We start from the raw sequence: 24,736 nt of genomic DNA on the forward strand, positions 1-24,736 counted from the left end.
TAAACACAGTGAGTGTGTTTAGACATAACATCTTTTAATCCATCACAGACGTTGCAACATTGCTGCTCTTTTTCTGAGATGTTAGTGCAGTGTCCCTCTTTAAAATCACAGGATGATTTCAATAATACACCCATCACCCTGAAGACCATGGTGGACAGATGGAAAACAGCACTTTGCTAAAACATTGAGATAACAGAAGATAAACTTTGCAAGGAACTTAACCCTTTCATGCATAGAGGTCACTACAGGGTACAGCGATTCAAAAGCTTTTTCTTCTTGTATATGCATGAGTTTTGACGGCATAGTTGCACATCAGCCGCTACAGTGGATGCTATTGCATCATCTCATACACTGACTGCTACCCAGTGGGAAGCCATTGATAGTGGGGGAAAAAAAAGAGTGAAACCAAGATGGCAGAAAAGAAACACCAAGTTGCTAATTTTTTTCTGTTCAAACCTTTTATAAAAAGAAACCCCTGCAGGTAAGAAAAATATGGGGACATCAAGTAACATCTAAGGCAGGGCTGTCAAACTCATTTTCACCGAGGGCCACATCAGCATAATGGTATCCCTCAAAGGGCCGGATGTAACTGGAAGACAGTATAAATGTAACTAAATGTAATGTAAAATAAATGCAACTACTCCTTAATGTTAAATAACTCTGAATTTTTTACTTATTCAACTTACAAATATTACATATATATTTGCATAGATGTAAAAAAAAGATGTTTGTTATTATAACATAAATCCTTTTAATTTGCCAGGTTATGAAACCCACATTACTCCATCAATCAACGATCAAACGTCGACACTTTGGCACACGTAGCTCCATGTTTGGTGTCAAAATGCCGATGTAGATTGTACTCTTTGACAACCACCACTGCCTCATAACACAAAAGACATGCCCGTTTTTCTCCTTGAAGCACAAACATGTATTCGCCTTCCCATCTTTCTTGAAACAGCTCTTCCATCTGCATCAATTTTTCTCTTCCTGGACATTTTGGGTCATTCTTTGTATTTCTAATTAATTTAGTTTGACACATATGATCTAAGGAGTCATGCAATTGCAAAATTTTCCAAGTATTGATTTTATATTGGGAGGAAATTATGATTAATCACATGTCCACTGAACTGTACATCATGCATCACTAGCTATATTTCAGCTACTGGACATCTAATATATGTATATGTATATATAAATATATGTATATCTTTATAAAATTTGGGTTGAAAAAAAACACTTGGTAAAAAAAACCTGACTGAGGTTATCATAATTCATGTATGAAAGTGTTCAAATGTCACAGCAGAAAAGGGAAGTACAAAAACAGATGTGTTGTATAGATAACTAACCAAAGATTAGTGTGGTGCCATGCAAAAAGCAAAAACCAAAAACACCTCTTTGTTCTAAGAATTAACAAAGCGAATGACAGTAGACAGTAGTCTGCTTCACAAAAACATTTTAATAGCTTTGAATGTTGCATTTTCTTGTATCTTTGTGCCAAAAATATCAATTTATATGTGAACAAAGGTACTTTTTCTGAAAAAAACAATGATATGACTTTAAAAATTACCCAAAAGTTAAATCAGGACCTCTCATACATATTTATCTTATATTTACAACGAGGCCGTTGTTTTCAATAGTGTTACATTGAAGGATGTTAAATAAAGTGTTTTGATCTGTGTTTCACAAATGGAAAACAACATGATGATTTAGCCTCTTATTCTCAAACATATTCAGCTTTCTGCTGCTAACTGGTGAAATTAATGTTTCATAGCAACATGGATTCATGGAAACATCAAAATTAGTTACTGAAGTCTTTGTTTTACTCATATAATGAGTTTGATCTCATTGCTTCGAGGGTCAGTTTCATCTTTTTATGTGTGATCTTTGCATACATGAGCCATATTTTTATATCTCTCCATGTCATGAAATGCCCATTGTGACATTGTGATATTGTCAACAAGCCATACTGATGAAAAGTGGGGTTTTTTTAAATCTGAAGTGTGTGATGGCATCTATATCAGAATAAAAGAGAATGAAGAAGTCCCTCTTGTGTCTTTACTTTTTAATCTTGCAGGACTTGTGTAAAAAGTCTTAAGCATGGCAGAAAATGCTCGTCATGCTCATAATATTACACGCTACCTTGAGCAAACTGTTCTTTTGCAACTGGCGTGAAAGAGAGTAGTCCATGTCGAAACCGTGCAGACTCAACTTGTTGTGTACATGTTGATATTTAGGAAACAGAAAATGTGTCTTGCGTAAAGTTCCTGCATTACATGCATGCATGCCAGTGCCCTATCTCTGTTCAGATAAGATGCCTTGTCTTCTGTGACTTCCTGCACAATCTATTTTTTCATGCATCAGGTCTTAGTAGTAAGCCACTGACAGCAGGTTTTGTTTCAACGTGGACCTTTTGTTTATTCTTAAGTACCTTTTCTCAAAGCACCAGTAATGATGTGCAGACACTCAGTTGTTTACTTTGCCCACACTCAGAGTGAGGTGTACTAGGAGACATCTGTATCTGTGGAAATGCCAAGGAGCACATCTCCCACATACTTAGAAATTAAACATCTTATTTCACAATCTAATCTTCCTCTCTCTCCTACTTTCTCATTATCTCTGTCTCAGTGTCTCTGGAAAGTCTGACGTGTCCTGCGTGTGTGGCGGCTTTGCGGAGGTTTGGCTCGACTGTCGTGGCCTTTGAGAGGGTATTTTATAACGAGGTGCTTCCTTTGAGTATTAATGATAAACTGATAATGTCTAGACCAACTTTATGCTTTGACTGAACATAGATTAGAGGGAGAGTTAGATCCACTCAGTTCCACCAATTTTGGTAACAAACAACCAGTATTAAGCCATACAATGACCTTTGAGTCAAATCTAATATTCTTCGTGCATGTTAAGCAGTTTCATTTAAACCTTGTTTAAAGAAACCTATAATAAATGATTATTATTATCTCAAGATTTTATTTCTTTCTATTTGCTTTTGGCCTAGACATTACACATTGTCTAGGATCTACTAGCAGAAATGGAACATAATATTCATTAGGGATGATAAGATTCACCAGTTCACATTGGTATATGGGGATAAAAGTTCACGAAGGGATCTCCCTGATTTAAAAAAAACATGGACATGATAAAACTTGGGTTGAACATTTTTGCACTAATGAAATCAGATTTTTTCTCTAGAAGGAGTAAGTTCAGGTCTGTGCATGCCTGTATCTGTCTGTCTGTCTGCAGCTTAAAAACTGACTGTAGATTAATTCCATAATCGATTTGTCATGGTCCAGTAACATGAGGCTCAAATCAAGATGAATAAATCTGTAGGGGCTACTGGGGTTGGTAGGAACACTTGTCGCTCTCTTCTGGGTTTCTCTGGCATCATTTATGTTGGAATATGTTAAGGTCTTAATATATGTAAGCTATAAGTAAATATGTTTTAGTGTACACACATGTTTTTTTTTTACATTTGAATACTTCCTTTTCTTAAAAACAAAATTTGCTTTTCAAAGGACTTGTGAATAGGCCTCTTTGTGAAAGGGCCAAGTGTTTTTCACAGGTCAAAAAGAAAAAGAAACAAAGAAACATACCATTTTGTGTTGTGAGAGGTTTGAGTACCCAAATTTAGACAAATGAAGGCTCATTCTTATTATTTAGTACATGAAAAAGCAAGAGAAACTGCTTCTTTCTACTCTCTCCTTGAACAGTTGCCAAACATATGTCGAAATGATCTCTTGTCCCTTCACATGCTTCCTCTAATTCTCATCCCTGTCCTGTCTTTCCGTCTCTGGGGTTTGTGAATGGCTCCACAGCTCCCAGTTTTCCCAGTGTCATCCCCTCCATCAGATCGAAGGAGGCCTGAGGATCATCCTGCCCCCACATGTCCCAGCCAGGGTAGGAAGCAACTATCGCCTCCCAAAATCATTTCAACACTACTTTTGTGTTTACACAGACGATCTCATCTGACCAAGATTTCATGTTAACACGTCGAGCACTGTGATGTGTGGGGTTCGACAAGTTCACACTTTCAGTGGTTTTGTTTAAAGAGACTCAAACTTGTAAATTTAAATGAAATGGAAAGCGAATCGACCGCAGCTTCTAGAATCACATTTTCGTTTAGTTTTGTTTTCACACATGTTTCGACACGTTGGTTCTTTTGAAGTACCATCAAATACTATTTGATAGTCACTGTGATCACTATTAACTATTTAATACACGGCATTAGTTGCATAAACTTCTTGATTTTTTTATGATTTAGCAAGTATTTGAAAATCCAAAAAATGATGACTCATCCCTGTTTCATTACCAGTAATGCTTTTAGTTAGTTTAGTTTTAGTTTGAGCCAATTCAGAAGGTTTTTGCATTTGTTTGCTGCCATAAACATCACACTTTGATTAAATAAATCTTCTAGGAAATGATCAAAATATATATATTATATAATACACTGACACAACAAAACAGTCCAAAATTGAATATTGAACTAAAAATCTGTTTTAGCTAAAATCAACTGACAGTTTTACTTGATTACAAATTTTTTCTTTTTTCTTTTATGTTATTATACTGAAGCCAAAATACAAATCAAAGTTACATAATATAATTTGCATGGGAGTCTTGACACCTTCCTCCTTCTTTGCTGCTCTCTGCTGCAGACTGCAGCGACAAAACAACCTGATTATGCAACTAACTAAGTTCATACAGTGTAGTTTTCAGCAACGAGCTTGGAATACACCAATGTTACATCTGATGTTGGTTTTAAGGCCAACCACCTGTGATATGCTCTCCTGAAGCCACCGTACAGATTTTATGGTCACTGAGTCGTTTCAAATGTTGGCCTCTGTAGGATCATTTGGAGCCACACTTGAACAACCCAGAGCTACGCAGCTTCACTTCACAAAACTGAAGTCAGCTGCTTGTTTCTGAGACTGTTTTCCCTTTTTGTAGTAATTAAAACCACACCCACTCTTTGTCCCGGGACAGAAGTTTCAAGATTGCTTCATGCACGTTGACTCATGGGAATGTTTGTGTGACAGCACTGCTCTAACCGTTCTCTAACCGAGGTCAAACCGTTAAACTTAAACCGTTTAAACCATTTTCACAAAGACAACGATAGTTCAGTTTATATGAGCATCATTTTCTGAGCAGAAGAAAAATCAGTATCAGTCAGTAGAAATGTACCCAAAGATAAAAATATATTTACACATTCACAATATTGCAGCAGAAGTAAAAACAAATAAAAGACAAGTATTTACACAATGCCACCTGTAATACAGTCATAGAATACACCACTCTCTGGATGTGATCCCTGCTGGTTTGTTATCATGCCTCAAGAGTATGATGTCTAAAGCATTTGTTAGGACACAAAAAATAAAATGAAAAAAAATCTGGGACCACAGTTACCTGAAAACACTATTTAAATGTCTTATGTATAACTAATCATACGAACTTAGTGGATGTTTGCACGCATAATTAATTGAGAGGTATTGGAGGCCACAAAAAGATTGTGTGCTGCTTGTAATTTGGCTGACTGGTGCTTTTACAGATAGAGTGTATAGATATGCTTTACATGTAAATGGCTCAGGTCAAACCTGCACAACTGACTGACAAAGCACACAAAAACATCACTGCAGGGTGTTAAAACTTTGTTTGCTTGTAAACTCTGACTTGGTCTCATTTAAGGTCCCACTACGTATGAGCACAAGTGGACGTGCCTCCAGTTAATATTCGCAGTGTTGTCACACACTCAACTCAGTTACACCCAATGAGGTTTTTCCTCAGTTGTGTTTCCACTTCAATTCATTAATCAGACTTTATGATAAATTCAACTTGACAAACAGTTGACTAATATTCCCCAGCACAAATCACTCATGGTTTCATCACAGCGTGTCACCATTTCAAACAATGCAGGGACAGAAACAAAGCTATGATGTATATTTTGTGATACACAATGATGCATCTTTAACACACAGATGAGTAAAATTCCAGAAACTCCGGGCCCCAGCTGAACGATCACTTAAAGGAGTAAGTCATCTTTTTATAGCCAGACAGTGAACAGCAGACCTACTGTTGCTCACTGCGTTATTGCTAATGTAGGTGTCAGCAAGGTTAGTGAGATTACCCAGGTGACTTATACAGACACAGTGGAGCTTGTGTGAGTAAGTCTGTTGTTTAGTCTGGTTAAATGCATGATTCATGATTTATAATGTATGGGATATTCAGGGACAGTTCACAGTTCACAGTTCACTGAAGTGCTGAATGACCGTAAAATAGCAAGATGAAGAAAAACAAATAACAACTGAGAATAAAAAGAAAAGAAAACAGTAAACATAATAACGGTAATAACATAACTGTGGCACAATAGAGGATGAAGTCAAGGTGTCAAGATCAACTCAAACTGAAAGCAAGTGAGAAGAGGTGGGTGATCGAAGAGTTTCTAACGTCTGAGCAGCTCTTATATGAAAAAGTAAGCTGTTCCAGAGACTTCAAATAACCAGGGGGTCTGTGAAGGGGTCTCCAACACAATGAGGGACATTTTAATTTATTATGAAGTAATTTATAAGAACTTATCCTAAACAGAAGGCATGCATCTCTCTCTCTCTCTCTAGATACAACAGAAATAGTTATACAGTTGATAATAAATCAACATTAATGTTCAGCTTCCTGTACAAGACTTCAGGCTTATGTAACAGGGAACTGACCATGGCCTAAAATGCATCTATTTTTGGGTTAGTTATGTGCATACATTTGATACCAGCTGCTGAAAGAATCCATTTCATGAATCCTGTCTATAATTCTTGTAAAAGGTCTGGAAAGCATTGTTTCCCCTTTTTGTTTGGAATTCCTCGCCATCTACAGCTTCACAGAAAATTTATTTGACAAGATTTAAGCACTTGCGAGTGACATGATTATATTTTCATTTAGGGCCATTAAACTCTAATGCTTGTTTGACCGTGGCAGCTTAGATAAAGGTTGTTTTAGATTGGAAAGATTTGGAAAGATCTCGTTCTTTTTTGGCCTCTAACATTTGAAAGGAATTTTTCATGGTCATTCTGCTGTCCAAGACAAACTGAAAAACAGATGTGCATGGTTTAGCTTAGGGGCATTCCCCTAAGAAAACTAATGTTTCACCACATAAAATCCACCAACATTAATATATTATAGACTATTGGGAGAGTATTTCACCTTTTGAGTCACTACTACTGTATATCTACAATGCTGAAGAACATATGGCACACTTTTGGCGAATCATAACAACTCCTCCTATTTACACATACGTACCTCCATATCATTACTATTTAAGAATCAATAGAAAATACAAACCTAGATAATTACTGGATGTATTGTCTTCATGGCGCACTGCACCTTCAGAGTCCCCGTTCATACATTAGGCACATTTGTTGGGCACACTGTCAGTCTTAGGTAGTATCCTGTTGGGTTTGCACACGAGTCACCACACAGAGAAACAAAACACTGTATAGTATCCATCCATCCTTTTTTCTCTGTGAGCTTTAAATCACAGCATTGCGTTCTTGATTTGCGTTCGTGTTGCCTGATGTGCTGTCTATCGGCACTTGAGCATCTTTCACTAAGAACGGGAAATAATTGGATAGATAAAGAGCTTTGAACTTGGTGCTACAGAAGCAGTAGACTAGTGGATCCAATAGGCAGTCCATGTAGGAAAGGACCATGAGGCCGTCAAAGACCACAGCAGCTTTATCCTGACCGGGCCACTCGTTGACCCGGACGATCAGCAGAACCATCCTGGATATGGTGGTGGGGAGGAAGCAGAAGGAGAAGACCACCATGACGGCCGTCACCAGAAAGACCGCTCTCCTCAGCTTGGTCTTATTCCCAACTGTTTTCTTCCTAAGCCGGTTGACGATGTGCACCGTGCAGTAGACCAGGATGATAAAGGGGATGACAATCTGGGTGAAGAAAACCACCTCTCGCATGCTGTCCACCACAATCTTAAATAAAAAGATAAGAAAAGGATTATTGTCATATACATCAAGAACAAATTCTCATTGTTGATTGATTGGCCATCGTGTGAGGAAAAGTCTTTACCAGGACGGTGCTATTCAGCAGTTTAGCCATGATTCTGAATCATTACTGTACTTATGAATGAATAAGTGCACTACAACAATGTAGAATATTAAAAGTAAAAGACCTTACTTAAGAGGAAGTGCAAGAGTATCAGCAGCAAAATAAATTAAAAGAATTAAACGTAAAAGTATGTCTGCAGACTGGTGTCCCTGCAACTGATATATTATTATGACATTATTAGATAAAGGCTGATGCATCAATGTGCAAGTAATAATTTATTGTTGTAGCTGGACGAAGTGGAGCTAGTTTTAACTACCTTATATACAATCTGGCAATTTACTCATGTGCTTACCAGCCAGGGTTGTGAGGTGATTAATTGAAGAGGCAAACTTTTATCGATGTATTTAAAAAAAAATTTAAATGAAATGAAAAAATGAAAAAAAAGTCTTCATTTTGAGTGTGAAACACTTGTAAATTAAACCATCTGTTCCATCAATATTTCCCTCTTTAATTTAGTGGAGTATACGTGTAAACTTAAATGTATTACTTTATGTATTTTGAACTAATCTAACCATGAATTAAAGTGACTGCAAACAAGGGATGGAGATTTAAACACAGCCTCTATTTACTTACTCATTTATATTAAGTGGCCATGGTGTAAACACAGTAATGCACTCTGAAGTGTCCTGTTATATTAAATGATAAACGTCTTATCAGCTGTTTTCCCACCTGACAGGTTCATACTGGTTAACACTGGCTCTATCTTAGTGGAGCTATTGGATGAGATAACCCCCAGTACTTTCTGATTAGGCCTCTCATTTTGTTATTTTCCTCATTGCTACTCTCTCTGTTAAACCCAGTTCAGCTGAGTAACTGTATTTTGTGTGAAATGGATATTGCGTAAATCAGAACGACAGAGTGACGTCATAATATGCTCACTCAGCAGTGTGTTGCTGTCGTGAACACACCCTTACAAAATGAACCCTTACAAAATGATTTTGAAGTCAAGCAGAACTGTCCGTTTTGAATGAATCATATGTTGCTTAATCACTCCATAATTTCTTGTCATTTCACCCTAAACTTGTGCCAATTTACACACAAAACACATTCAGTATGTAAACATTACCTTCTTGTAAGCATCTTCATCAGTATTCTTGTGGCTGTTGCAGCATTCAAAGTTCTCGAGCATGGTGGGAATGGTGAGAGGCAACAGGAGGAGCCAGATGAGGATTGAGATCTGGGGAGATTTCTTGAGAGCTCTGAGGAGATTCTTTCGACCAGGGTGTACCACGTTAAAGTATCTATCTATGGAGGTCACTGTCAGGAAGGCAATGCTGGCTCCTCGGTTTAAAAACAGCATGAAGAGCATAGCTTTGCAAAGTGTGTCGTCCTTACTCCTCCTCTCTCCTTGGATGAAGTTGTGCGCCTTTATGGGCAAGCAGAAGAGCAGGAGAATGTCAGCCAGCACCAGGTTGAAAAGAAAGACGTTGTTGGTGTTGGATTTCCAGAATTTCAGCTTGAATATGAAGAGGTGGAGTACAGATGCATTCAGAGGCAAAGCCAAGATGAAAATCACAATCATGACTGCTGCATAGAATTTATACAGATTCACGTTCGTGGCTTCGCAGTCTTCATCAGGTTGGATAGTGGTATTGATCTCTGCCATTGGAACTGTCAAACTCAACCAGAGAATGTGCAAAATATTAATCAAAATCTAGAAAAAATTCCTCTCCTGCCTGCAAAGAGCAAACTGACCTCACACACAAAGTCCCACCCTACAAACAAAACAAAAAAATCTTGCCAAACAAGTTTCTTTAGTTGTAATCCTTCTTTTAGTTTGAAGTCCTTCTTTCAGTTCTTAACAGTGTTCCTGGTTTCCAAAGTCATTCAGGTTTTATGGTGTGTTCTGAGAGTAAGTGAAGTAGTGAAGTAATTCTCTCAGTGTGCAGAGCAAATGGTTGACAACTTCTTTGGGTTTGTCTTTCTGTTCAGCTTTGCACTTGTAGCTCCGCCTCATAGCCTGAGGAGGCGAGTCACCAGCTGCATTTCCACTGTGGCACAGATGGGACTCACAAGTACCAACACCAGCATGTGGCATCTAAGATGCAAATAATCCAAACTCTTTTTGTTAAGAGGAATCTCAGACTTGTTAAACATCAAACCAAACAAAAAAAAAAAAGACAACTTTTGGCATGAAATTTGATCAAAGGTCTGGTTGTGATGAATGCCTTGCTAAGCCCCGACATGAGCCAAGCCAGAGCAGTCAGTAACTGATGGCACAAGCTGATATGTTTTCGACAGACAGCATACTATAGTACAAATATCTGATAGAAACATTTCATCATTTAGCAAAGCATACTGCAATTTCCTGGCCCAAACTGTGAGAATGAAACATGTTGTTGTTCTGAGGGTTTAGTAAATCCCAGAAGCTATGTGTGACTTACAGTTTCTCATGAATTACAGCTTTCGAAAGTCTCTGCCGTGTCAACTTCTTGGCCCAGTGTCACTGTTAAAAAGTTATCAATGCGAAACAAGCTAAAAAATGGCAGAAATTTGCAAAAGAAATGTCCTCTGAGTACGCAGATGTGGATCCCTGGGAATTGATGATATATCTGCATGAAGGACGAGGAGATTGATAGTGCTGCTGTCAATGTTTTCTGCTATGTAAGGAAACGTAGATGAGGAATGTTGCGTCCTGAGGGAGGAGGATATCTTTATAGGGCGGAGGACAGGGGGTTAGACCTCGGCCTGACACTCAACTCTGCATACCTCAAACTCTGCATGCTTCAAACTCCTTCTCTACCTCAACTACAAGTCTGGGCAACTCTTAGGATTCACTCTCTGCACGTTTTAGAGGCATGGGGAGGATATGATCTTTTAGCAGATCTGGTTCGTGATATAAAAGCTGCTTTTACACAAGATAAAGCACATGAAACGCCACAATACTCAGCTTAGCTGCATATGTAGCACATCTATGTCTATTCCGCATTCTCTCTAGTATGATCATTGAAGGGTTTTACTGCTTTACTGCCATTGTGGCTAGATTTATAGGCTGCTGAGTGACTGGAATCCTTGATTTAATTTATCTCATCTTAGATTTGACCTTGTCAAATGAGTATGTTTTCTGTGTTTGTGTTTGTTTCCCCCCCTCTTCACTTTTGTAAACCGATCCTTGACCTCCCCTCCCTGTGTCCGCAGACAATGGTTTAATTGTATAGTGGGTCACTCAGTCAGCTACACAGAGGATCAAGGAGCAGTCTCAGTGTAATTAAAGCCCAGCAGTCTCGTCTCGTTACTGCGCAGCAAGAATTTAGCTACCTGGAGGATTAGTTTTAGGATTAGCATTATTTTTATCAAACATCATCACCTCATATTCTGTTCTGGCAACACACAGACACACAAATAGTAGACATCTATGTACAAACATCTCCCTTATTATTATTATATAAGTATTCTACTATAGATATAAAGATTATTTTATTTACTGTGTCAAAAGTCTCAACAAAACACACAGATGATCACAGAAATAATTTGTAGGTTATTCCAAGTTTAGCAAATCAGAACGGTTTCTCTTCCTGTAAAATACGTAGATGATAATTTTCCTGTTGCTGCATAAATTGGTGATTACAGCCGCTACTTGAAAGTCCTCATTCTGTTAATAAGCAGCACATAGAGAAAGGCATTTACATTTGTGAAGAACTCAAGGAGAGGAAATTAAAATAGCATTTTGTCTAATCCACTTCATAAGAATGTCATATTTCATACGAATGCAAGCATTTATGGTGATGACTGTCAAACGCATGATTTATGCAAAAGCAGTATTCAGAGTTCTTGAAATCAATGGTGATTATTAACCTTATGGAACCAGCAGGAGTCTGAAAGGTGAAGGGGAAAATGTGCAGCCTGTCAGACAGATTAATAATCACACCACTGTTCTCAGATTGTCAAACCAACCTGTGACTCCACTAGCACTCACTGTGAAGCTGTTGGTGCTGCTATAACTCACAGCAGTGGAGAGCTTTCTCACTGTCATCCATACTATCTCACAGCAGGCTGAGATGTTTGGCACTCATCCAGTCACATGCTTTTGGCCTCCGGCTTTCACACAGTAAAGCTTTCCTTCACCTGCTAACCTACAGATGCACTCCTGTGTGATCCATCTGCATTACAAAGTGAATATTAAAGTTTGTCCTGCCCCGCTGTCTCCCACTCAGATGCATTTAGACCCAAAAAGAATACAGCAGAGTGGAGGCACTTTCATAGCAGGGCTGACCAGGCTGTACCCAGAGATGGAGACCAGGACCCAGTCAGTCCCTGTGGAGAGGGGAACCTGCCTGCAAACCCTGAAGAAAGGTACTTGTGAACCTACTTGGACTGCACATCAGAGATCACTAGCTGAACAACTTTGTTAGCTTAACTCCACTATCCATATTTTACAACTAGTTTGATGTTATTTGATATTTTCTTTTCCTTATTTTCCAAAATATAATTTAATCGTTCTTGTTTCTGTCTCAAGATGTGTAGATGAGCGACTGAAAGTGCATGAAATCTCTGAGCCAAAACAGCTGCAGGTATATCAAGAAGTAGTAAAACATAGTATAATAGCATTCTGCTGTGCCGTAGTGTGTGGAGGACAGATTTAACTCCACCTTGATGTCAAACCTCAAACACAAAGAATTAATTATAGCACAGGATAAATGTAAAAACACGTTTGCATTGCTGTTCTTTTAATCTTATGATTAAGATAAATAATATCCATGAATAACGTTACAAACACTTTAAAGTCCATGTTCGTATTTGAAGAAATATTACAGCTATTTCAGTGCTTTCATTACAGGCCTGTCACTAAATGATAAAGTGGGTAGGAAAAACATTTTCACTCCAGTTGTAATGAAGAGAAATATCATTTTGTCAGTCATTACGTTTCCTTAGCTTTTTTCCGTAACTTTTCTTTGGCTGCCCAAAAAACATTTTTACCTTTCCTACCAAATAAAAACAGCCCAGTCTGAGAAAAAAATTAATATCAACATTTACATGTTCATGTACCTGTGACGTTATTTATCTTCAGTCTTTATTTTTCAGAACCATAGTGAGATGGTGACAGAGGGACGTCACTTCTTGCAGGATGGTGAGGGCATTTCCAGGATGGACAGAAATAATTTGAAGGTCTCTGACCAGCAGGAGGTCCAGAGGAGCCCTTCCCTCAGCCAACAGCTACCCAGCAGGAAGTTAACCTCTGGCAGCCAAAGGCGCTCCTCTGCCCCATTTATGGTCTTCAAGGACGAAGGAACTCAGCCTGAGACCTCTCCGTCTGATCATAGCCAAGGGTTTGGGACTTTACAAGACTTTTGGTCTGGATTATATAATCCTCAGACACCCCAGTGCAGCCAGAAAAAGACCCAAACTGAGATCCAGGCTCAGGCTGAAGTCTTTTCCCTGGAACAGACTTACCTCAACATTCCTCCCTTGCCCCAAACTGAAACTCTGCCTTTCCAAGAAAAAGATACTTTAGAAAATGAAGACAAAGTTAGCCAATCACAAGAGGGAAACAAGTCCAGAGAGAAATCCCATTTGGAGGAGAAAAAGAACAGTGATAACGCTCATTCAAGAGAGCCAGAATGCAGAATTAATCAATCACTTTCTAAGCTGACAGCCTCTGTTGGCAAGTCTTTCAGGGAGGAAAGGGTGAGGCATCAAGAAATGGAAAACACTGGTGGGACTGAAAGAAAAATTGTTGACGAAGACAAGGTGAAAGGTCAGTGTGAATTCACAGCACCTCGTAGAGAAATGGCTGTGAGCTCATCTGGTGCCCGCTCAGAGGATCGGTGGGAAGAGCAGAAGAACACACGCGTGTGGATGCCCAAACATCCCAGCACTGTGCATCAATCAAACTTGGAGCAAGATTTCAACATTTCCCCCCCTTTGAGGGACAACAGAGTTTCCCCTCGGGCCTGGAGAAATCAGGAAGTTATTGTTAGTTTTAAGACCATGAACGACCACATGGAGAGAGTCTCAAGCTTTAACATGGAAACTGAATCCACAGGCCGTGATGAAACAAAAACACATTTTCATCTCTGTCAGTGCAGCAGGTCAAGCCCAGGAAGCGACACAGGCTCAAGATGGGTCAAAAGTCAGAAACAAGCTACTACAACAATAACAGCATTTTGTCTTTGTGCGCCAAGTAACACAAGTGAGGCCTCAACACCTCTGAAACGCAGCACATTTCCCATGCATTCCACCACAAGAAGCACTTGTAGTAGTGGTGGTGGCAGTGAAGATGAAGATAACCAACTCTCCCAGTGTCAGCAGTTTCCCAAGCTCCCATCCCCTCCTCCCTGCCTGGGCCTCCAGGATTCCCATTTAAATCTATCAGAGGATGATTATGGGACTGAGGCTGGGGAGGGAGGGATTTTCCTGGGGATCCAGAAACTAAGACAAGACCAGTGTGTGGGATCTGAACTAGGGCCTCAGCGACGGTCCTGTTCCTCTAGCTCCAACAGAGATGGTAAAACTCATGATTGTAATTTTTATATATATATAACATATATTCAGGTCTTGCTTTGATATTTGTGATTTAATCTAGAAGTGATTCAAGTGAAGTAAAAATAAACAAAACACATTTGTGAATGGAGCAGAAGTTAAAGGATAACTTTGGTATTTTTAAAGTAGGGCCCTATTTTTTGGACTGGTAGGTACAAAAAGTTTTAGAATTAACGGTCTACTGTTTTCTCCATTGGCAAGTTTTTCATGTTATAGTGTGACTTTGTTGTTTTAAAGGGTTCATTTGCATCAGAACCAACATGTTAAAACAGCAGTCACAGTAATTAGACCGTGCTCTGCCAAGTAAAATGTTTGTTTTTGTCAATGGAGTCTGGTGGCTTTGAACCAGCAGGATCTATCAGGTCTATCTCTGCAGGGATCCTTTCCACAATGTTGTCAGACACGTAGAATAACAGTCTGAGCCAGTCAGGGGCTAAAACAAGCACTTTTAGTGGACGTACTTTCATGAGCCAGGATGCCCCAAAGGACTGCATTACAGACGTTGTTGCCTTTTTCTTGGCTGCTGGCTGAGGTGATCGACTGAACAAATTCCAAAACAAGTCATTTTCAACTAAAAATATGTAAAGATAGGGCCCAGTTTTAAAAATATCAAAGTTATCCTTTAAGGGATGTATTAGTATTGCTTTTTTTTTCTTTTTTCTTTTTACATGTCTTCAATTCCTTTGTCAGAGTCAAGGCAGGAAACCTGGTACAAAAACCAGTCATCCAGCCAAGAGCATCTTTCAGAGCACAGAAGGGCATATGACAGAGGTAAGAACCGAAGGGGGAGGCAGAAGGATAGGAAACCATGTGGGATGAAGGACTAAAATATACTCAGGTATTTTAAAACACACAGTGTTATTATTCCTGTTCTTCATTTGTTAATATTTAATCAAACAGTTGATATAATAACATTTATTATGTACACACCACCCTCACACATTCACACACACATAAATATGTAAACACCACACAAACATGCCAGATCCAGTTTACAGCCCTTTAATGTCATATATCTGTGTCTGCCTTGTCTCATTGTCTTTTAATTGCATAGATAGAAAAGCAAAGTAAAAGTTAAAAGAAAGACCTGTAACCTCTCAGTTACAGTGTGGGGTGCAGTGCATTGGTTAGAAAACTAAACAAGCCAAGGCTGTGCGATACACATACAGGCACTAGAGTTTGACTGACATTCATTTTGAAGGCTGAAACTGACATTTTTGGGGTTTTCCTCAGTTGCACAGTTGTCATATTTCAGAGCTTTAACATGCTCTGAAACAGCACTGGATGGCCTACAGCTATTTTAGATTCAATATATAAAACAGCAGCTTCATGTGGGTACAAGTGTTTAATGTTCAGCCAGCCGGAAGACAAAGGAAAATTCCAGGATATGTCACCTTACCATATTTCCCAAACTGTGACTCATGTTAATTTAGCACGCATCCCCTCTGTTCTTGAGATTTGGGGAAATTACAACCTGTGTTAAAAGCCGTGTTTCAGGGAAACTGCAGGAGGCTTTCCAGAAACTGTGAGTAAAGACAGTAGCTGTGTGGAATGACTGCGTAGGGATCTGACTTAACTACGTACAGCACTGGAGAAGTCATTTATTATTGTATCAAGAGGAATTAATTGACACTAAGACTTGTGACTATATCAGCCACTAACAGGCTACGACATATACTAAGTGCCAGAGAAACAGTGCAGGCCTACCAGCTCAGCGAACTGTATTTTATTTCTGTCCTTATTTGTACACCTACAGTAACTGTAAAAAAAAAAAAAAAAGAGCTTCAGCATGCTTCAAACAAAGCAACAGCTGAAACTCTCTTACCCACACATGTAAGACATCAGGCTGCGTTCTGCAGTTCTTTTTACATTTTTGAGCAGCAAACGTCCAGTTCTTGACACGACTTCCACAGTTTTTTTCGTATTTAGTCCATGAATGCCTTCCAAGAGAGACTTTCAACAAGTTTGCTACAATTTCCATAATTCTGGTACTTAAAAGTCTGTTTTATTTATTTTTTCACGTCTAGGGGATCAAACCTTGAAGAAGTATTCACTGAAACCAGAACCAGAACAAGACGAAACAAAAATGGCACAAACATCTTGTGGATTTCAAAGGTAAAAACACCTTGTGGTATTCTGACAACATGTAAAGCACATTTAGTAAAGTTTCAGTGTGTCATCTGATTAACAATCTGTCTTATCTAAGCAGCACCACATCAGCCAGGAAGTGAGCTGGTGTAATTTTATTGGTTTAACATAATGTCAGCTTAAGCTTCCTTTGTGGTTTATTATCTTTTCTCTTCTCCTGCAGAATGCATGCACACAAGAAGTAATGCTAACCTAAACAACAGAACTGATGTCAGGTTTTATAAGATTATATTGGCTGACTGTGGTCCTGGAAAGTCCCTGTAGCTTTTTCAGTTTAGATATTTCAGGTCCGTACGATCCTTTCTAGCCATGCTGGTGACATGGCTCTGTTTGAGGTAATGCTGGTCAGTGCACCACTTTGTCCAGACTGAAATATCTCCAGACTATTACATGGACTGCCATGAAATCTTTTCCAGACATTCATGTTGCCTCAGGATAAATAACTTTATTAATACTGTGTCTTTTTAATCCGCCTCGTCAGATCATTTTTGTAATTTGTCCAACAGCCTGAGCTGTAGTGTGGGTTCAGTTCAAATAAGCAAAAGTTATTACGCTAACAAGCTAAACTAAGACGGTGAACGTGTTAAACTGTAAACTCTCAGTCTTGTTATATTATTTCTAACATTATTTCCTAAGTGCCTCTGTTTATTTGCAGAGAAAGAGTGGATCACAAAGTTGAGCTCAAGAGGGGCTGCAAAGGAGATAATGTCCTCTCTGACAGAGCGGAGAGTCAGGCCATGAGAAATCAACACAAGCTTCAGTCCAGAGAAGTCCAGGTCAGTTTTTGGTGGGAGAAAATGGGGCTGTGTCAGACCAGACATATCAGGAGTACTCTCATGTTCAGATTTGCTACCAGTTACAATTACACCTTTGTTATGATGACCACATTAACTACATTTAAAATACACAAAATATAGTTTTTTACTCTTATTCTGACAAAGACAACATTCCTACTAAGCTGTTGTGTTACATGGCTAATGAAGATGAATATTCCACTCATGTTTAAATAAAACTGTTTAAATGCAGCCATACATACTCCAATTAATGTAACATGCACCCATGATGTACAGTATGTCCTACGGAATAAGAGCAAAACAGTGGAATATTTTGTGAATGTGATATCCAAGTCTTTCTAAATGTTTAAATGCAGGTGTATTTCTCCCTCCGATCAGAAATGTTGGCTTTTCTTTTGGGCAGCATGTCTCCCTGCAGCCTTGGAAACTGTTGACTAGTTTTCAGGGTTTTTAATATGAAAAAAAACTCCCAGGCAGGCAGTTAGAGGTATAGATTTTAGGATTACAATAACACAGGAGCAGAATACAAAAACTCAAACGAATGACGAACAAAAGGCAAACCGACAAGCTGCAAAGCACCAGGGCTGGTATAAGAGGGAGGGAAGGCTGATGAGGAAAGTGAAGACACGTGAGGGTAACAAAGATCAAGGGCAGACAGTTGCGTGAGTGGGAAAACACAGGATACGACGAATAACAAGACCAGAAAACACAAACACAAAAAGGGGAAATGAGGACCAGAAATAATCCATTTAGTCAAATATCCATGAAATATCAGAAAAGTCTTTTAACTAAAAAAAGGAGGCAAAAGAGAAGCAGCTCACGACACATTCAGAATATCCAGGCAGATTAATGAGACTTAATGAGTGAGATGTGCTGCAGTAAGATGTAACTAGATGTAAAGGCGTCCGGCTGAACTTCTTAGAAGGTTCATTTCATTGTTCTTTTCAGGGGATTTGTTGACAACAATAAAATCATAAAACAACGGCAGCATATCTCTCAAACCACATAACTGGTTTGGCTGCTATCACCTTGTTGTGTTGCTTAACAAACTGCTTTGTTTCCCATGACATCACTGGCCTGTTTCACAACACCACCTGTCCCGCCAAGCTTTTTCCTGCACACACATTTGAAGTGCTTCCTCGTGAACTTGTATCTGTGTCAGAGCCATACCTTGATAAGAATTTACTACGGCACATTTCCTCAAAGCTCCTTCCCAGTATTCCCTTGAGCCATGAATACCTCTCACGCCTACAGTGTGCATGTTGCAGAACTGGTACCACGAGTGTCATGAGCATTTAGTAGATAAGAAGCTCTTTTATAGCCGTGCTTCAACAATACTTTCAGGCACCACTTTAACCGTTCAATACGAGGATAAAGAGTCTGAAATAGGTGTGAAACCTGCCTCCACTTGATGACAATAGATTAAGTTGTTAATGTTGATGGAAGGACACTTCTGAGAAACTACATGAGGATTGTGTGAGCACTTTATACCACTGAATTTGGATGATTCACACTCTGTAGCAGGAACTATTATTTACTGGAGTTTCTTCTTTCAAACACACCGGGACGAGTTGCTGCCTGTTTTTCTCTTATGTAACTCATCAGCTTGTCATACTGGAAAACAATTGTCGTTGCCACTTAAGAACTTATTGTCAGGAGGCGTGGTAAAGACGGCCGTTATTTCACAGCCACAGAAACTGGACGTGTAAGGCTGAAGGTGCCAGTTGTTTCCCAAGGATCTTTAAAGGGTTGCAGGGAACTTGTGAAGTCGCTGCTGGCAAAATAAGAAATGGTTTCACTTCAGTGTATTTGCTACATACAGTTAAACCTCAAACTACATCTAACTCATTTAATTTGCTGTGTTATTATGTGACTTTAGTGTCTTAAATGGTTAGTTCACATCTGAATTAAAGTGTTGATCAAGGCAGCTGTACAACAGCAACTCCAGCGTTCTGTGAAGTAAAACGACTGTTCTTGTCAATGGAGTCTGGTGGTTTCAATGAGGGAGAAGAGAACGAGAGAATGGCTTTAGTTCCCTGTCAAAAAGGGCTTTCTGGTGGAAAATGTTCTAAATATAGTGTACACTTCTAGAGCAGAGCTAACAGTTTTATTTATTATTTTAAGATATCTCAAGATGTTGCACCTGTAAAAATAAAAAATAAAAGAAATATTATAATTCAATAATTTTTAGAGTTTAAGAAGCTTGAAGTTATTTCCTGTCTCCTGACAGAGACTCTTGTTATCAGGTGTGATTCAGAGCCATTTAACATCCTTGTGTAAATCTGTGCAAACATTTACAAACATACTCCCACATCTTAAAGTCAACACGAGTCACACACAGAGCTGTGTGTGTGTGTGTGTGTGTGTGTGTGTGTGTGTGTGTGTGTGTGTGTGCAGGCCCTCAGGCGACAGATGGAGGCCCTTCAGCAGCAGTTCAAGCACACTGAGAGTGACTGGTCTGTAGTTCGACACCAGCTGGACGAGCTGATCAGAGAAACCTCTGAGCTGAGGAGGAAACTTACAGCTATGCGACAGCGCTGCCCATTGGCCGACAGGTGTACTGCACAAACGCACACTGTGCTGGAGGACGGACAGACCGAGGTAAAACACACCGGTGGTGGAAGCAACATTCACTCAAGTACAGTTTGATGTACTTCATTCTTCTGCTCCACAACATTTCAGAGAGAAGCACTTTCACATTTTGTTAATAATACTTTTGGACTTTTTTGTAACATTTTCAATGCAGGACTTTACTTTGTAATGGATTACTTTTAGACTATGGTATTTTTACTGACTTAAGTACAATGTCTTCCACCACAGAAATGTTCTGTATGGTCTTCTTCTATGTACGTCACAAATCATTATGAATCTCATCAACATCGTGTCTCCGCTATTTTATCCTCAATAATCAACATCTCCTATCAATAATTTGTCAAAATAGTTCTTCAGTGTAATTTATCTTGGAGAATTGTCTCTTTCAGTGAAAGCAGACATCACAATATCTCAAGCTTTGGTTATGAATGCATCCATCTCCATGGAACAAAATATACTAAGTGGCAAGTGAAGCCCCAACACAAACATTTCCTGTTAATACCATATATGTAAATACTTTAGCCTAAGTGTTGACATTCAGATTAGCAGTGGACCAGACACTCAAGCTACTGGCCCACTAGTCTACTTAATCACTTTCAGTGTCACTATCACTTTCAGGGCCTTTGTACCCGCAGTTGATATTCTGCAGATAAAACTGTTGCCTGTGGCACAAATCACTGTGTTTCGAGTGGTTTCCCTGCAGAAGGCCTAACTGTGTCTCTCAGTTACACAGAGCTGTTTCACAGACCAGTTTGACTGAAAACAGCTTAAAAAAACATCTAGTTGAGTAGAAACAAACTTCCTGTACAGGCTGCAGAGTTGATGCCTGCGTGTTGAACACTTCCACTTATACTGGGCCTCATGCAAGAACATTTTAATATTCTTGTGCAAGTATTTCAAGTGGGATTCACCAAACTCATTACGGATAAACTTGTTCCTGCCTGATGAATGTCACCTGTTCATTAGCATAATCTACACCCCAAAACTGGCCATATAAGGCTGCTTTCTCTGGTCCATTTGAGAGCGAGTTTCAGTCAGAAAAATGTTACCAAAGAGTGAAAAGAAGACTTTCCCACTGGAGCTGCCAGGAGCATGTCATCAGAGCGGGACCAGCTTGATGTAAAGTTAGGTGTTAAAAAATGTATTTCTGAAGCAAAGCGGTTCATTTCCAATAATGAGAGGCAGTCAGGGCGGATGAGACATTCAAAGGATGGAGATATTCAAAGAAAGAATATTATAGCCGACAGGAGGTGATGTTGCACTGGATCACAACCTGCATAAAAAGCCTGAGGCAGCTGTCAGAGTTTCTGTGCCAAAATAAAAATGTAAACTCAAAAGTAAATTGGCAAGCAACGATATCATGATAACTGATTTTAGATTAACCTCGTCGTAGTTGTATACTTTTAATTTTGCTCATTTTGGTATTGAACTCTGAATTCCTTCACATGAAAGACATTCTATCTGTCCGTAAGTCATAAGACACAGATGAACCGTACATTTTATTCATACTCAACAGAAAATTATTTGAAATAGTTTTTTATTTGCCACTTAAGAACAAATCTGTCCTTGTGAGTGGTTCTTGCATAAGCCCCATTGTTTCATAAACTAATTTAGCTTTTAATCACGGGCAAAAGTTAAAAAACAACATTTTCTGGCCCAAAAAAATGTCAAGCTGTATTTTACAGTTTCATAGAAAAGTAGGCAGAGAAGAAAACATAGACAGACACAGAGATGGTCTCATCTTTGAATACTGTTCTGCTGGTTTGACCTGCTGTAGCTCCATTAGCTGCTACAAGTAAATGAAACCATGCTGCCCTCCACTGGCCCTCAGTGTCCTTTCTCTGATGAGAGAGAACTACTGGAGAGGGCAGCTAGGAAAGCATGAGAGCTACTTCTACTGACATATATCTGCATGACTCAGCAGCAGTCAGCATTCATTGTTTCGTTGTTGGTAGACACAAGATGCCGTAAATCACAGAAGATACACTTAAATAATTATATGCATTATATTATATTGTAATGTATATTGTTATCTGTGTGCTTTTTCATCTCAACAACTTTTGATGCTTCTTTCTGTTGTACAGAAATTCTAGAGCTCACCTTTATTGAAATATATAATACACTGCTAAGTGTTTTTTAAGCACCCCGGCAATAATTTATGAGGACGTACAAAAGATGGTGTCAAAGCACTGACTGACCTCATTACATGTTCATGTAGTGCAAGTCGATATGCTCCCAGTGCCAGTTCTGTCACTGCCCAAACTTGATTTTACTTTCAAATAAAAAAGGATTGGAGCTCTTTCAGAGATAATAAGGATAAATCTTTCACAGCAGAGTGTGTTGTTGTATTTATCTGTGGAGTACTAAACTGAATTTCAAGCTGATGTGTTATATATAAAGAATTTATTGATAGCAACACAGACATCATAATAAACTTAATTACCTTTTAAAGTGGTTTGTAGGAATGAGACTAAATCACCTAAAAATTTAAATCAATAACTGATTCTTGACAATTAAGTGCTGATGAAGATTTGTTTGTTTCCCAAGATGGAGCAGCTCCTCTCTAACCGGTGCAGCCTGGTGGCCTCCACTGACAGGACGAGGAAAGTGGTTTCTCCAGACCTCAAGACGAAGACAGTCACATTCTTCAATGGGGACATCAAACATATTTTGGAGGATGGGAAAGTGGTGAGCTCTGTGGCCACGTGTGTCACCTTTATGTATGTTTAAAGACTTGATATCAGGGCTTTAGATGCTGCAATAATCCGTTTGTGCTTTCATTGTTGGCGTCCATGTACAGGTGTATTACTACGCTGGCTCACAGACAACACACACCACCTACCCGAGTGGCCTGGAGGTCCTTCACTTCCCCAACAAGCAGATTGGTAAGAGACGCACACGAGCGTCTGGATGGACAAATCTACGTCCTATAGGGAACTATTATGGTTTGAGTTTTGCATTATATATATTTGATATTATATATTCTTCATCTTTAAAGTGAGTAAACACAGTGGAGCGTTTAGTAGCTAAACAGGCAGATCCTTATCCTCAGGGAAAAAAAGAAAAGAGAGTGAATCATATTCACCAAGTGGAACAAACTCAACTCTAAATGAATAATTACATTGTTCCATAACTGCTGAATGTGTAGAGACAAAGAATAAGCACTCCACCATCAAATTAAAAGATACGCTAATATATTTGAATGCTGAATAATGTATAGTTCAATGCTCTTAAGTGGACAAGAAAATCAGTTATAACAGATTTAATCTTATTTGTCTTTATGTCAAAAAGAAACAACTGAAAGAGCATGTAAACTACAAAACACTAAAATTGCTACCAACCAAACCAGATCGTGGTTTTGAATTAAAGGCCAACAATGTTCTGATTTATTGGAAATGGACTCAGTTTAAACTGTCGTAATCATCTGTAACAGATAATAAAGTGCACACAGTCCCTAGTTTAAGACTACAGTTCATAGGCTAGTATTTCCTTTGTAATGTGTCTCCGTCTGTAACAGAGAAGCGACACCCTGGGGGGAAGAGAGAGATCTTATTTCCAGACCAGACCATCAAGTATTTGGAGCCTGATGGCAGCGAGAAGACAATCTTCCCTGATGGCACCATCGTTCACCTTTCACAGTAAGACTGAAGTCACTGCCACGTGAACACAGGGTGTCTGCAGGGTCCGAGAGCCAGTGCATCATCAATAGATAAACAATATTAGTACACCACAAGGTAACCAGTTAGAGGACAGACGCTGATGTCATAGATTTGTTTGTCATATCAAACCCTCCAGACTGTCTGGCCGTATCATATTCTGTATTCTGTTAGCTACATGATGTTCACACACACCTGTCAAATATGCAAAGTCTCAGTGGATTTATGGTCACTTATGGATGAACATTTGAGATAATATATTCTTGTGTTTGATGTCTGTGTGTTCAGATATGACTGAGTTATGACTCTGTATGTTGATGTCTGTATGTCACAGCCACTGCTGCAGCTCCAATGCCAAATCAACAGGCAACCAGACTATAATAACTAACAATATTAATATCCATGCAGTAGTCTGTCTCAGGTCTGTGCCGGTGCTATCTCTTCCAGATCAGGTGAAAAGTTGGTGGAGTTCCCCAGCGGTCAGAGGGAGATCCACACTTCCCAGTATAAGAGGAGAGAGGATCCCGATGGGACGGTGAAGACGATCTATGCCGACGGACGACGGGAAACCAAGTACGCATCAGGCAGAGTGCGCGTCAAGGAGAAGGACCAAGTTACCACCAGACATTTTAAATGAATGAGTGTGTACACATGTGGATGTGTGAGACAGAGATCAATGTGTGTGATCAGTAGACCAATGATCACAGACTAGAGATGGGCTCACATTGTAGATCTAACTTAGTTTTTCACCCTCATGTAGCGAGTAATTAATTAATTACTGACTATTTGTACACTATTTATTTAAAGATAAAGAGCCCTTGAGGCAGTAAATATTTGTCTTAAATCACAGGAATCTAAATGGTTTGTTTTAAAGTTCAAAGTAAAAACAACAGACAACAATGATTCAATATAATTATTCTTTTTCACATGCTGCTGTAAACACAGTGCCTGTGGAGGATCGATCCT

General features: G+C 39.1%; 2 protein-coding genes across 2 annotated transcripts; one reads left to right on the plus strand and one right to left on the minus strand.

Annotated features, from left to right (window-relative positions):
• Positions 1-7,253: 7,253 nt before the first annotated feature.
• Positions 7,254-9,668, minus strand: LOC139218150 (hydroxycarboxylic acid receptor 2-like). Its single transcript, XM_070849705.1, has 2 exons — positions 9,167-9,668; positions 7,254-7,964 (listed from the first exon to the last, which is right to left on the minus strand). Exons 1-2 carry the CDS (start codon positions 9,620-9,622, stop codon positions 7,506-7,508), a joined length of 915 nt encoding a protein of 304 aa, XP_070705806.1. The 5' UTR covers positions 9,623-9,668; the 3' UTR covers positions 7,254-7,505.
• Positions 9,669-13,134: 3,466 nt separating this feature from the next.
• On the plus strand, positions 13,135-24,580 carry LOC139218295 (centromere protein J). The gene is made up of 9 exons (XM_070849859.1): positions 13,135-13,795; positions 15,271-15,351; positions 16,608-16,695; positions 17,384-17,504; positions 19,920-20,123; positions 22,662-22,802; positions 22,915-22,999; positions 23,632-23,752; positions 24,218-24,580. Exons 1-9 carry the CDS (start codon positions 13,135-13,137, stop codon positions 24,405-24,407), a joined length of 1,692 nt encoding a protein of 563 aa, XP_070705960.1. The 3' UTR covers positions 24,408-24,580.
• Positions 24,581-24,736: the final 156 nt, after the last annotated feature.

The sequence above is a fragment of the Pempheris klunzingeri genome, chromosome 18 (genome assembly GCF_042242105.1).
Source record: "Pempheris klunzingeri isolate RE-2024b chromosome 18, fPemKlu1.hap1, whole genome shotgun sequence".
Lineage (NCBI taxonomy): Eukaryota > Metazoa > Chordata > Actinopteri > Acropomatiformes > Pempheridae > Pempheris > Pempheris klunzingeri.